The sequence below is a fragment of the Drosophila grimshawi genome, unplaced genomic scaffold, assembly GCF_018153295.1.
Source record: "Drosophila grimshawi isolate 15287-2541.00 unplaced genomic scaffold, ASM1815329v1 contig_311, whole genome shotgun sequence".
Taxonomy (NCBI): domain Eukaryota; kingdom Metazoa; phylum Arthropoda; class Insecta; order Diptera; family Drosophilidae; genus Drosophila; species Drosophila grimshawi.
In genome coordinates, this window is record NW_025063098.1 from 1,962,524 (window position 1) to 1,976,749 (window position 14,226).

The window sequence follows — 14,226 nt, forward strand, 5'->3', positions numbered from 1 at the left end:
TTTTGTCCAATACAATATCGAAGTGAATACTTCAACCACATTAATACTTTTCATTGCATACTCTTGGGTGAATCGAAAAGAGAGAACTATCCGCAAAACCAGTGTTAATCAATTTTCTCAGCGCTCAAAGGTATGCTCAAGATTACTGCCTATAACTGAGTTGAAATCAGCACTTTTGGTTTACTTCTTCGAATTACTTCAATTCCTATGCAAATTTGTTTCACACAGTAAGACAAAGTTATATTTAGGGATCACAACCATTTTCTTTTACCAATTTTTGAAAGAATTAATTGGTAATCTTAGTGTTGGTTTAATTAATGTGTCCCAATTCTTGAGCATCTTATATCATATTGGTGGAAAGCTGAGTGAATGATGAAAACAAGTAAATTATTTATTTATTTATTCAATTTATTATTTGATTTATTTTATTATTTATTTGAACGCATATCTGCTTATGATGTTTGGTGCGGATGTAGAAACTCAGTTAAGGACTCTTCATAACCAGCTGCCCAACAAAACCAGAATGGAATATAATTATCAAATTAATATACATTATCTTATGAAAGCTAATATCAGCCATGATTTCGATTGAAGTGTGTGTGAAGCATGTAAGAAATATTGATTTCTGATTTCCCAGTTTGGTTCCATTCTCTGTGCAAAATATCAGCTGCCTTGTAAAGTTGTTGTATCCCAGCTCCGGGGAGCCGAATCTGCAAAAAAATTATATAGAGGATAATTATTCTCTTATTATTTGAGCTTAGCTATCCAAAATTTGCAACTACATATGTCCAAATCGGGGCTCTTATTTCTATACGTGATCCAAAAAATTACATATATTTTTTGCCTGATTCAGGTAAGGTTGATTAAGCACTAACAGCAGATCATATTTAATCTTTTATAAGCTTATTGAAACTGTGATTTACATTGAAATCTCAACTTTCTGGCCAGTAAACTTTTAACTTATCTAAACCAAAAAGCTTTTATTTCATAATTTTCGGGAATATCGATGGGAATCCGCTTTCAATAGCAATAAAATACACAAATGTGAGATATTCTCTTCCGAATTATATATATTATATATACACATATATTGAGCAACTGTAATAAGTTCTGATAAGACGCACAGATTCTGTTAGCCAAAACGTGTCAGGATATCTGCTAGTCGATCTCTCTCTCTCTCTCTCTCTCTCTCTCTCTCTGTGTGTGTCTCTCTCTCTCTCTCTATCTCTCGACTAGATCATTAATTTTGTAATTTCTTGTTATACGTAAATCTTAAGCCTGATTGAGCACATCTGGTAAATATTCGAGCATATCTATTCTGAAATGGATAATAAATGTTTGGCGCAATTTAAATTCATTGAATTTGATGCTCAGCAACTCGTTATTTTATACACTAAATCGAACCAGTTTTTCTGTATATATGCTCGCAGCCGCTGAAAATATTACGTGACTGAAAGAAAGCTGTCTAATTTCATTTTATCTATCGAAGCATTGACAGAACACTGCATAAGGAGTATATTTATGATAGATAAAGCTAACTGGATGTGGGAGTTAGAGCTTTAATTTTACTTAGGTTGGCTGGCATTTCGCTGAGTCAACAAATAGCCAAAGCCAGACCCAGCCAGAGAGTTGAAAAACTATTGGCGTCATCGTGTTGTTGGTGGCACAACATTCATCTTCCTCGCGCCGGAAGCGCCTTTGGAAAACTCAGCAGTAGCTCCGAGCTCTGTGCTCTGGAAACAGACAATGCTGTTTTTCTCTTCAATTTAAATAAAAAGGGAATTTCTCATTTCAGTGCAGCAGCAGCAGCAGGAGCAGCAGGAGCTCGTGACTGATGGTGGCTGCTAGTTCACAGATTGAATGGAGTGCTTCCGATTTCCGGTTTCTGGTTCAAATGCGAGCGCTGCACTTTCGTCTGGAAAACTGCAATGCACCGCAAAAACTTGACAATTTTTGCGCAAAACATTACCAACACACAACTACCCTCACTCGCCGCAGCCCCACTTCTTGGATTGACTTTGACTTGGCCAAGTTTCTCATCTCTGCGCTGACAACTTTTTGCCTTATTCTCGTTTTGCGCTTAGCGCCAAAGTTTTAGCTTAACACAATTGGCGAGCAGCAGCTATTAAAAAGTTCCTCCTTTCTCTCGATCTTCTCTCTCTCTCTCTCTCTCTCTGTCTTGATTGGGTTACTCCCACGCGGTTGTTCTTGGATGCTGACCGAACCGCAGACACTTTGTCGGCCACCCAGCCATAAATCTAAGCGCGCGTCCTGTGCAACACACTCGGCCAGCTCTTCTCATCCTCTTTGAAATTCATGTAAGTATGTACATCGGTATACAGAAAATTAAATGATTGCAAGGCATCAAAGTGTTGGAGTTCACAGCGCGCCAGCTGAGAGTAATGTTTTCTCAGTTTTCTCGGTTTTACATATTTTTGTTTCGCTGCGCAACTTGCATCAGCCTTAGCGCTCCACATCCCGACAGCAGCTGGAGATTTGAATGTTTAGCGAGCTGAAAAGCAGCTCAGATTTAAGCTCAGCTCTAACCGGAAACTAAATAGGAAGTGTATTAGCTGGCAAAGCGGAAACATATTTACTGATCGCATATCTCTGGCCAACGGTCAGCATTACCTTTACTGTGGACACACAGTAACAACACCGACAGCGACACAGGCACCAGCACCAGCACCAGCACCAGAACCATTTTTGCCAGTTGCAGCAGGCGCCAATGCAGCTTTGGCTGCCCGCCCGTCTGGCCAGCTGTTTGCTTGCCCCAGCTTAACTGTTCAGCCTGTCAGCCAGCCAGCCAGCCAGCCAGCCAGCCAGCCTGCCTGCCCCCTTCCAGCTGGCCCTGCTAGCCGCCGTCCTGGCAAGGATGCTCTTAATTTATGGCATTGAACTTTTATTGGGCGAATTTCTGTTCATTTCCATGCGTGTATTAAGAATAATGGCCGCATGTGTCGGAAGTGCTTCATTTTAAAAGGGTGAATTGGCTACCATTTTACCCAATTCTGCATACACACATTGATATTTATATAAATATATATATACACTCCTCGAACCTTAAGTTTCTAGATATATTCACAGTGTATTGTGATTACTGCGTGTGAATAGCGTTTTGCGCTGCCAAATCCAAAATGTATAAATAATTAGGGCAAGAGGATATAGAATTAGAAAATAGATATGCAATTCATTCAGTGGATAAGTAAATAAATAAATGGACAATTATGTAAAAAGATATCCATTCCATTTTCCAAAAATTGTAATTATCATCATTTTATATCTACATAGAAGCCATTTTTTAATTATAAAATATTCTGCAGATATATATTTCAACAATTGTGCGACTTCATTAATTTCGCGCATTCATTTATCATGTGTGCATTTTCACGAATTCCATAAAAATGTGCAAACAATGCAATGCTGTGGTCTGCCAGGGGGACAATCCATGCCCCAATACAAATGCATTAAAATGCATTTATAGAAATTAGTTGCAATAAAAGGACTTAAAATTGAATGGCAAAATGCGAGTAATTAATATTTGTACAGTCCATCATAGCAAAAAAAAAATCAAATTGCTTAATTTTCAAGTTCATATATGATAATGGATCCAAAATGCTTTTGATGAAATCTCTTCGCTTCGCTTGGTAAATTCAATTTAAAAAAAAAAACTCGATGTGTGTTGTGCGAAAGGGGACAGTTTGGAATTTGGAATGAGTGCATTTGCCACCGGGTGACCGCTAGGCGTTGCAAGTGCGTTTATGGTTTGATGATTTACAGTCACAGCAATAAATATTCACACGGCCAGTGCGCACATTATTCGCGATTTATGCTGCGCCGCCCATAATTCATGCAACAGCACATGTAAAATTTATGCAATTATTAATTTAACACTCCTCCGCAACAATGCAAGCCCCCCCACTTTCTCTCTCTCTCTCTCTCTCTCTCTCTTACTTACTCTTATTATCAGCTAAAAACGGGCCACAAAAGCAGATCTAATCTGACCCAACTAAGCGTTATCGTCGTACGAACCAATTTTGTGGCGACAATGCAACAAATGAACTGCTGGCTGTGGGGCAATAGTGGATCCCTTCTCCTCCCCCGCACCCAGCAGCTAGCTGTAGCGCCATAATTTACCCGACGAGCAAAAACACTCACGAAAATAATAAATGTCCAATATGTTAGCTCGGCTGGCAACATGGCAAAGTCGGCAAAAGAAACCAACTCCCACACAGCACCGAATCGACAGCTGCAAATGAAAAAACAAAAAAAAACAAAAAAAAACAAAAAACACAGAAAAAAACTCATTCATTTGGCATGTGTGAAACAAACAGGAGCTCCAAAGCGAACGGCACTGCTGGTCAGGGGTGGTGGGCCATGGTTCAGTGATGGGCAAGTTCTGGGCTTGGGGCTAGCTGGAAGTAACACTGCTGCCGCCTAAAGGCGGCCTAAAGGCCAGGCCACCTGCTAGGCTCGAGTGGAGGGCGCAGCGCGGACAGGCGCAGTTTGGTTTGAACATGGACAGCATGTCGCTCCATTAATTTGCCATAAAACAGAAGTGGACTAAAATTTGTTTGCAGTTCTTTTTCCAGCAAAAAATTACAAATGGCTCCAACCGTACAAAAGATAGTTGGCGAATCGAAACGAAACAAAACGAATCGAAGCGAAAGAAAGCTGGCGGGCTCAACTGGGGTTTGCTAATTTATGAGCCTAACAACTTTGATGTTCTGTAAAATGTCCACAATGACATATTGAGAACAGGACACAGGGACATAAACTGAAAAAGAAAAAGAAAAAGAAAACGCCAAGATATTCATATGGCATATGCAATTGTATGACTGTTCTTTAACATCTATTTTGTATGTATCATATCTATTTTATATGTATAAGTAATTGGAGGTAAATATATATATTCACTTGTCCCGTCCACAAATAATTGTCTTCTATTCAAATATTTAAAGTAAGTTAAGATCTAAATACACTTTGTTTCATGGCATCCTTGATCATTACGTCAAAATATTGTATATTGGTAAGAGTTATCAAGCTGTGGGCACATTGGCCCGCGTTCGGAGCACTGCTAATCACGCCATATAGGAAGTGCCGCACCGCATTCCCAGATGAGGTCCCGCGCTCGGCCGTGAATCCCCCACCACTGTCCCCTTGGCAGGCCAAGGCCTTTCCCGTCGGGTACATGCAGAACTTATCGGAGCTAATGTCCTTCAGAGTTGCAGCGCACTCGTAGTTCGCTTTCGATGTGGCTAACACAAACTGCAATTCGCGCTTATCCTCAAAGTTCCAGCCGGCGAATTTGCCGACCACGGCATTGTTGATTTTCTCCCTCTCCGCATAATTGGAGAAGGCCACACAAATCGGCCGTATCACGTTGCTCAGATCGTAGGGCTTCTTCAGTATGATCAGCGCTAAATCGTTCAAGTAGTTATCCTCACGCCCCTTGTAGTGACTGTAACAGATACAATTAATATAGCCATTAGTTATCCAGCCGTAGTATCCAAGTAAACTTTGCTCTAAGCTAAGTTGATTTTACTCACGGTGGCACAATGATGTCCTGAACTTCTTGCATGCGATCCTCATTGGTGCGATCATTATAGTTCCTGTACAACTTGGCGGCAACCACGAGAAACGTGTTAACGCTATAAACTTGCGAGGACACATCGCTGTAGACACAATGGGCAGCCGTGATGACCACATCCGGTGTGAGGAGAGTTCCCCCGCAGACGAAGTTGTAGTTGAGCTCGGTGTGATTCACGTAGATGCCGACGTGCCAGGGAACCGCAGTGTTGTTGACGGAGTAACCAAATGCCGAGAACTGCTTAAGGGGTGTTGCTATCTGGCCACATTCCTGATCGCAGCGCACGCGGTCGCGACTCCAATATCCACTGGACAGGCACTTGATGCTCGGCAGACTGGTCTGCAGCGTCTGGAAGCCGGTGGCGCACACGAACGTGACCTCGGTGCCAGGTGGATGATATCGTTCTGCACAATTCACCTGCTGGCCATTGAAAACACAAGTGGGTCTAGTCGAATAGCCGTTAAACAGATCCGCAGAGTGGCCACTCGAGTCCCTCAAGGCATCACAGTATTCTGAAAGCAATGAAGATATCAATCCATTTACTATTACCATCAGTTGATATGTAAATTAAGAATGCTTTAATGCAGCTAGTTTGTATGTGATGATGTTGCTTTCAGTTATCTCAAAGTACTGCACTTTCTAATAAATATGTATTACAACTTTGATAAAAAAAATCGCTGTGAAAAACGCTAACATTTTTAAAGTAAAAACGATTGTCAATTCCAAAACCATCGTCTTCTTTTGCTACTTTTTAGAATTTCTTTTCAGAGCTACTCACTCACGCACTTGGGCACAATGTGCAGACTCCATTGGCGATTAGCGCAGTGGCTGCTCTCGGGTCCTTCGAGGAAGTGGCCGGGATGGCAGGAAAAGTAGACGGTTGCCCTGACAATGGGCGGTTGCAGAATGGTGCCCGATCTATCCTTTAGTATGGGACGCTCTTCTATATACGGCAATGGGCAGCCCAACTGATCTCTGGACTCGGGAAGCGGTATATCTTTCTCCGGTCTTGAGGTAGTGTTGCACAGTAGTGGTGCCTCATCGGTTCCATCAAAGCAGTCATTCTTGCCGTTGCACGCTAGCGTTTTGGAAATGCAAGCGCCATTGGCGCACTTGAAGGAATAGCCCGGACAATCAAGGTGTCCACACAGCGTGACGGACTCATCATAGCCGTCACCGCAATCATCCTTTCCATCGCACAGATATTTGGTTTTGTCAATGCATATTTTAGAGGGACATTTTATCTCATTGATCCTGCAATAAATCGACGCTGTAATCTAGAGCATGGGATAATCACTAAGCAAATGCTACTCACTGACAGTTGCCTTGCAGGCGGCGTTCGAAGTCGCGTATGTCATCATCGGTGCCGCATCGCAGCAACGTCTCATCCGAGCCATCGGCACACTCCTTGACTCCATTGCAGCTCGCCGTGCCGATCACACATGCCCCATAGCTGCACTGGAAGAAGGGCTTAGAGCAGTGCTCCCTCTGGGACACACAAGTAATGCCCGTCTCGTCGGTGCCATCTGGACAGTTCTTGACGCCGTCGCACACCTCGAACTGTGAAATGCAGCTGCCATTATCGCACTCGAACTTCGTGGCGCCACAAGCACCATAAACTGATTCTGTTTGGCATATACAAAATGATTATCAGGTGTCATAAACAGATCCTGTATTATTATTAAGTATTTGATTAGCTTTAACTCTAGAAATTTATTCTCTGAATGCACATTTATATGTAGGACTAAATAATAAAAAAATTCAACATTATCTGTTTGAGTATTTTGCTCTCAAAAGTATTTGAATTATAAAAAATATACGCGTGTTCACATATATGAAAAAGTATAATCAATTGTGTATTGATGTATTTATACCATTTAGTTCAGATGTTGATAACCGTAAGAACTCAATATTTAATTGGCAAAAAGTCTGAGGAGAGTATATTGTAGATGAACTACTACTTAGGTAAAAATAATCAAATTCACGCTGAGAACTTGTTCACAATTAAGTGCTTTTCCAAAGCTAAAATCTAAGTCATTCTGATCTCATTTGTTTATCACATATTTTATTGAAGATACATTTGTTGTTATCTCTATTTAAATTATGCATCTCAGAAACAATAACAGAGAGCTAAAGTGGCCGGGCTGCTCCGCATTCTCTTAATCTCTATGGCTCTCTTCTCTCAGTTTAGTTTCAATTTCTTATCTGCTCATTGTTGAGAACCAAGAAATCACAATGCTGGCTCAAATCAAGTTTACGGCAACGGGTCTCACGATCACACACATACACACACAAGCACATACATATATATATTAGCATGCTTAAAGTGCAGCTATAGTGTGAGAGTGTGTGTAGACATTGTATGTTTATTAGGCATTTATTAATAGACCAATTGGTATTATCATTCCGAACTTTACTTACTTGCACTGAAACTCAATGAAATCAGGCAGATGCGCAGCAAATGTGATGCGGTATATTTGAATATCATATTTTCTGTTCTACTATTGAAGTATTTTCAGAAATATTTGATATGGATATGCACATGCATCAGTAATTGCGTTAACTTATATATTGATGCGAGTTTTAATTTAGATGATTGCCTTTCAGAGAGCACATACAATCAATCCGATCGACAGCACAATTCAAACTGACTTGACTCATGTTGAAACAGCAATTGATATGGGTGAAAATATTTCCAATATGACGAATTTGAGATACCCTAGAGCAATTACCAAAGACATTCGACCCATGTCAGCTATGATAAAATGTTATAACGCTCTACGGTAATAATTTAAATAATGTCAGTCAATAGCATTCTACCTATAATAATTTTTACACGTGTTAGATTTATAAAAGTTAAAAAATTAATTTTCGTTCGTTTTGTATATGTGTAAAAATACCACAACTCGCCTCAAAAAGGGTATCAGCGCCGAGACTGTTAAATGCCAAACGAGTTTTAAGAGTATGAACTCAACGAAAATCCGCTCTGAAGAGCAATCGGAGAAATAAAGAAGAGAAGATTACTGATTTAAATGCGATTCTTTCCATAGAGTTGATTAAATTGAAAATATTGATTAAACTAGTTTGAATGTCAACGGGGAAATGTACATTTATCCGGGAAATAACATATACAAAAAAGTTTATAGATTTTATTTAGCCAAATATGGACTTACAAAATTAATTAATAATAATTATAATTTAAAGATTAATAAATAAAAAATGTAATAAAAATCTTAATAAATATATGTTTTTAGCAACCGTAGATTATCATGATTTTTTAACAGAAAACATAATTTCTCCGATAGATTTCAGATAGAACAAAATATTTCATTACAAAGAAATAATATTTAATTTTTTTTTTTGTATTGGAGAAATAACAATAGTAATTGAATTATCAGGAAAAAGTAAATTTTAATCAAAGTGAAGACAAATTCTTGTCAATTTTAATAAAAACGCTGCATACCTCAGAAGTAAATTAAATAACTCCAAAATTGCAAAAATTAATGCATACTCTTAGGCAGTACACACAATTGTGTGAGAAATTTTCAATATATGATAAGACTGGGGACACGTACTGTTCTACAAAATTAGCTCCAACACGCCAAAATCCGCTTACATTTTCCAAATATGTGGTGCGTTAGAGTCTATCTCTCGAACTGTATTCCATCTAAGAACCCAAACTCTAAGAACGCAAAGAACACAGAACAACAATAAAATGTAGCATACTTTCAGGCATATACATGAGCAGAGCAATCGAAAATTATTCGAAATGAAAACTTCGTTTTAATGGGAACATCTCGAATGTAATGCTTTCAATTTTATTATATTAGTTCAGTTCATGCATAAGTTACGCCAATTATTTGCCTTCTTTTGTCATCGATAGATCTGATTAGAGTCTGGAACTAGGCGGCACTCATCGATTTAATGTAGCACATACAGGGTGGCTAAGGCGCAGAACTGTTTTCTGAAGTGGCGCCCTCTTTCGGAGAATAGCTAAACCAACAATAACTTTTGCTTGTACCTATGAGCTTTCTGTCGCTGTGTTTGACGTTGTGCTTAACAAGCTGCAGATGGCGCTGGCTAGCGGCGCCCTCCGTGTTTCAGATACGAAAGTCAATTGTTTTTTTCTGAGTTTTAGTTCAAATTTTTATTCGTTTTATTTTGTTTACCACATTCTCACTGGTTGGTTTTTGTTTCCATTTATTCATAGTACGTATAGATTATATTGATAATTTACAACTTACGGTGCTAACATAGAATGGCGTTAAATTAGAATTACATAGTATACGAGTGTAAACGATTTGTCTACCCTACAAAAAATGACCAATTCTTTCATGTTCATTTCAAGGGTTGGAGGGGAAATATTTATCGTTATCGTTATCGTTATCATTGCATCGTTTATACATGAGTGTTAGGATTAGAAAAAACATTAGTAATGTCAATTAGGTTGTGGTGAGTGGTGTGTGGTGAGTGGTGTGTGGTGTGTGGGGCTGTGTGTGGGGTAAAGTAAACAAGCCACAAGAATGTACAATACTCGCAATGCAGCCATTTAATAATACGTACATATTTGTATTTGTTTGTATATTTTACGTATTTACGTACATAGGTATGTACATTGGTATATTATTACATAGTAAGTAAGTAGTACTAGGTAAGTTTTGTAGAATGCAATAAATTCTAACGCCGACGCGCTCCGTTTCATTTTACGTATATCCGTTGCTACGACAATTCACATTTAAATCATTTAAGTATTGTATTTTTAGCTTCTTCTTTTTTTCTTTTCCTTTGTGGGATAAATGGGGGAGGGGAAGGGTGAGGTTAGAGGGATTATGGGTGCTGGGTGCTGGACCTCTTTTAGCCAAGTTTGCCACGCATCTTTGTATATTTACGTATGTATTTGTTTCATTTCATTTCATTTCGTTTGCTTGCCATTAAAATCTATAACATTTAACTTATTTCTTACGCACTTTTCGTCTGTTTGCAAATATTCTCTTATTGTTGTTCATTTATACTCGATTTGCATGTAAAATACATAAATATAAATATATATATATATATATTTATATGTATATATATATTTTTATGTATATATATATATATATAGTTTTGTTTATCTGTTGAACCTTACGCGCTAATTACGTATACATCTTGTGAAGGTTGCTTGGGTTAGCCCTTAGGTGAATCGAACTGAAAATAGTGGCATTAAATCCATCTCCATCTCAGAGCTCGCTTCGAGCACAGCTCGTTGCTGGGCCGAGATATCGAAGGTGCTATCGGTATCGATAATGATATCGGGTAAGGGTGTCTCATCTCTACTTACGAACAATTAACGAAACGAGATCAAAAGCAATTTCGCATGCACAAACAATAATAAACACGGAGCCGATCAGAACGACCCGTCGATATCAAGAACTCTAAGCTCTAATTCCATATGTGGAGACAAAACGAAACAACAAAAATTGCAACTAAAATAATAACACAACTATTTCATTCGTTTTTCTTTGATTTTTGTTTTTTTTTTTTCGTTTTTTTTTTTTGTAGATTTTTTCAAAACCAATAATTTATTCGTTTTGCCGTGGCAAAGTTTTTGTTTTTCTGCTTGTTGTTGTCAGATAATCTCATAAACGCTTTTCATTAAACTAAACATAATAAAATTAGGATTTAATTTAGTTTAAAAAACTTTAAAAATTACTTAAAGAAAACAGCTTCACTTGTGTTGTTGTTTTTGTTTGTTTGTTTGTTTGTTTGTTGTTGTTGTTGTTTGTGGTGTGTTGTTGCACGCTTAAAAAGCCTAGGACGAAAACTAAACAAATTAATTGTAAATTAAACAGAGTTAACTAAAATTGCATTAATTTTAAGCACGAACTATACACATTTTTGTATTATATTATTGTAATTCTCCTCTCCTCTATCTTCTTCATCTTTCTTGTTCTTGTTAGTTTTCTATATTTGTTTTTTGTTTTGTTTTTTATTATATATATACTTTTACTTTGCTAACAAATTCTATTTATATTTAAGTTAAATTTTCAATAATTTTGTTTTTACGTAATTTTTGTTTTTTCTCTTTTCAATTGGTTTAAAAACGCGTCTTACAAAAATTCATATCAACAGAATTTAAATTTATTCCTTTTAACATTTTGTATGAGTATTTTTAATTTTTCTTTGATTTTCTTTTCTTCTCGAAAACAATAATTTAAACATAGCAGTAAGCAACAAAGGGATTTTTATTGGATGTGATGATGGTGGATGGGCCGGGGTGGGCAGGGGTGTGTGTGGGGAAATTGGTCGTAAACAACATTTGAACAGAATTTTTGGAAAAGAAAATTTTGCTCGTTTTAAACATAAATCTTACGCGGGCAAACAATTTTCAAATAGTTTACTTCTACCTCTCATTGTGGAATTTAAATTATATTTGCATTTGCATTCGTATTCGTATTTTGTATTTTGTATTTTGTATTTTGTATTTTGTATTACATATATGCATATATATGTACGTATGTATCTAGGATAAATAGATTTGTGTTCCATCCACAACTCTTTTTATTTTATTTTCCATCTCGTTTTTGCATTCACTTAGAGTCTAGGAAATTTATTTGTAATTTTGTTGCTGTTTGCTTTTTACGTATTTTCGGTTGCTTTTCAAACAATTTGAAATAGTTCATTTATCAATATCAAAATCAATATTATAATTGTCAATTTTAGTGTTAATCAATTAATCAATTATTCAATTATTCATTTAAGTTAAGTAAATGGTTTACTTTATTTGTTACAATTTTCTTGCTCTGCTCTGCACGCAGCACAGTACAGTTATATAATTCAACCTAATTCTGATCTAAATGCCCGCCTTGGACCGCCGCCGCCGCAGCTGCTGCCGCCGCCGCCTTTTGCGCCTGCGCCTGTTTCTCCTGCTCGTTGAGCTCCTTGATCGCCTGAATCTCCTTTTTCAACTTCATCCGCCGGTTCTGGAACCAGATCTTAATCTGTCGCTCTGTCAAACACAGCGCGTGCGCCATCTCAATTCTCCGTCTGCGGGTCAGATAGTGATTCGTGTGGAACTCCTTCTCCAGCTCGAGCGTCTGGTAGCGGGTGTAAGTCTGTCGGCCGCGTCTCCTCAGCCCATTTGTGCCTGTTCCGAGAGAATACAAGAGTTATCTGTTAGACAAGTCTAGAGTATAATTGATAATTAAAGTATCACATCAGCCTTAAATGTCTGTTGAAATCGCAATTAAGCAGCTCGGCCAGCTTCATTATATGTTCAATATGCCATTTTCAGCTGATGTCATTATTTATCGGGCAGGGCAGGGGGGAAGGGAATTCATTTGACAAAGCAAGACAGCGAGTGTGGGTTCAATTGCCTCATTTGGACCGTTTATAAACATTTCAACAAGCATATTAAATTGAAAAATCATTTCGCAAAATTTGCAGCAGACATCGTTTGGTTTTTTTTCTTCTGTTTTTGTTTTTTATTATTCTTCTTTTTTTTTTTTGCTTTTGTTGTTGTCAAAACATAAATATAAATTTTTCAGCAACGGATCAGCAACATTTTGACGTAGGCCGGCTACAAGTTACAAAAACCAAGAAACCAAACAGAAGACAAAAAAAAAAAAAATTCATTTCATTTTTATTGCCATTGGCAGTTGGCTGTTGGCTGTTGGCCCGTTGGCCCGTTGGCTTGTTGCTTGAAGTTACAGTTTGTTTGTATCTGTATCTTTGGCAAGGAGATCGTTACTTTAAATTGAACGTTTGCTGCCGTGCCGCCGCCGCCAACCACTGTCCAAAGTTGCTGCTGTCAGTCGAGTTACACGTTGCACGTTGCACGTTGCATGTTGCATTTGCTGACTGGCAGGCTTGCAGTGACGTTGTGCCCGTGTGCCACTTAAATTGCAGTTATGCCATTGTAATGCAACTTTAATTGGCCAGTCACAAAAGTAGACAACAACAAAAACAACCACATTTAATCTGACTGCACTTCAACAATTGTTTCTCTCCCTTTCTCTCTCTCTCTCTCTCTCTCTCTCTCTCTCTGTCTCTCTCTCTCTGTAGGCTCTGCCTTTCTGGCGTGTTAATCTCTGATTTTAAATATTTATGAAGTTTAATTTGCCTCAAGTGCAATAACTCAATTTTATGTGAGCACACACACACACACACACACACACACACACACACACGCACGTGCTCATATTCTCGACTGCATTTATGCACAACGAGAAGAGCTGCGAAGAGAGCTGGAGAGATTTTATCACTTGAGCTTTCGTAGCTTGGTTGCCTCTGTTGCCAATGGACAATGTTAAGTAACTTTCGCATTTTATTGGGGCGCTGTTTGAGTCTGGTTCGCCCCGGCCTGGCCTGGCCTGGCCTGGCCTGGCCTGGCAAAATGTTAAGTTAAATATTATGAGCATTTATTATGTTATAAATTTGGCCTAAAGGTATTAACAAATTTATGCCGACACGAAAGTCATAAAGTGAAAACGCATTTATCTTTCACATTTACTCGCATATGAGTATTTCAGCATGGCACTATGTACGAGTATCTGTATCTGTGCATGTCTTACTATGTCTGTAAATACATACATACATACATACACATTATATACATATGTATGCATGTACACTTGCCCAGCAGACACACGTTAAAT

The 14,226-nt window shown here is 38.2% G+C and overlaps 2 protein-coding genes across 6 annotated transcripts in view; both read right to left on the reverse strand.

Moving 5' to 3' along the window:
- Positions 1-4,812: 4,812 nt before the first annotated feature.
- On the reverse strand, positions 4,813-8,239 carry LOC6563483 (modular serine protease). The gene is made up of 5 exons (XM_001990611.2): positions 8,012-8,239; positions 6,906-7,215; positions 6,369-6,844; positions 5,550-6,102; positions 4,813-5,461 (listed from the first exon to the last, which is right to left on the reverse strand). Exons 1-5 carry the CDS (start codon positions 8,076-8,078, stop codon positions 4,966-4,968), a joined length of 1,902 nt encoding a protein of 633 aa, XP_001990647.1. The 5' UTR covers positions 8,079-8,239; the 3' UTR covers positions 4,813-4,965.
- Positions 8,240-12,297: 4,058 nt separating this feature from the next.
- The window catches only part of LOC6563482 (homeotic protein ultrabithorax), a 92,102-nt gene continuing 90,173 nt past the window's right edge, over positions 12,298-14,226 (reverse strand). For all 5 annotated transcript variants that reach the window (XM_032737072.2, XM_032737074.2, XM_032737073.2 and 2 more), the window contains one exon: positions 12,298-12,716. In XM_032737072.2, coding sequence (XP_032592963.1) covers positions 12,412-12,716 — 305 coding nt within the window. In that variant the 3' untranslated portion in view covers positions 12,298-12,411. The remainder of the gene's footprint in view (positions 12,717-14,226) is intronic.

Bases quoted from the DNA above. Each gene is read 5' to 3' on its own strand.
- LOC6563483 (XM_001990611.2), bottom strand. From the start codon at position 8,078: ATGATATTCAAATATACCGCATCACATTTGCTGCGCATCTGCCTGATT. The intron at 7,216-8,011 runs GTAAGTAAAGTT...TATGCCAAACAG, and splicing joins TTCATTGAGTTTCAGTGCAA to AATCAGTTTATGGTGCTTGT. The intron at 6,103-6,368 runs GTGAGTAGCTCT...CATTGCTTTCAG, and splicing joins CATTGTGCCCAAGTGCGTGA to AATACTGTGATGCCTTGAGG.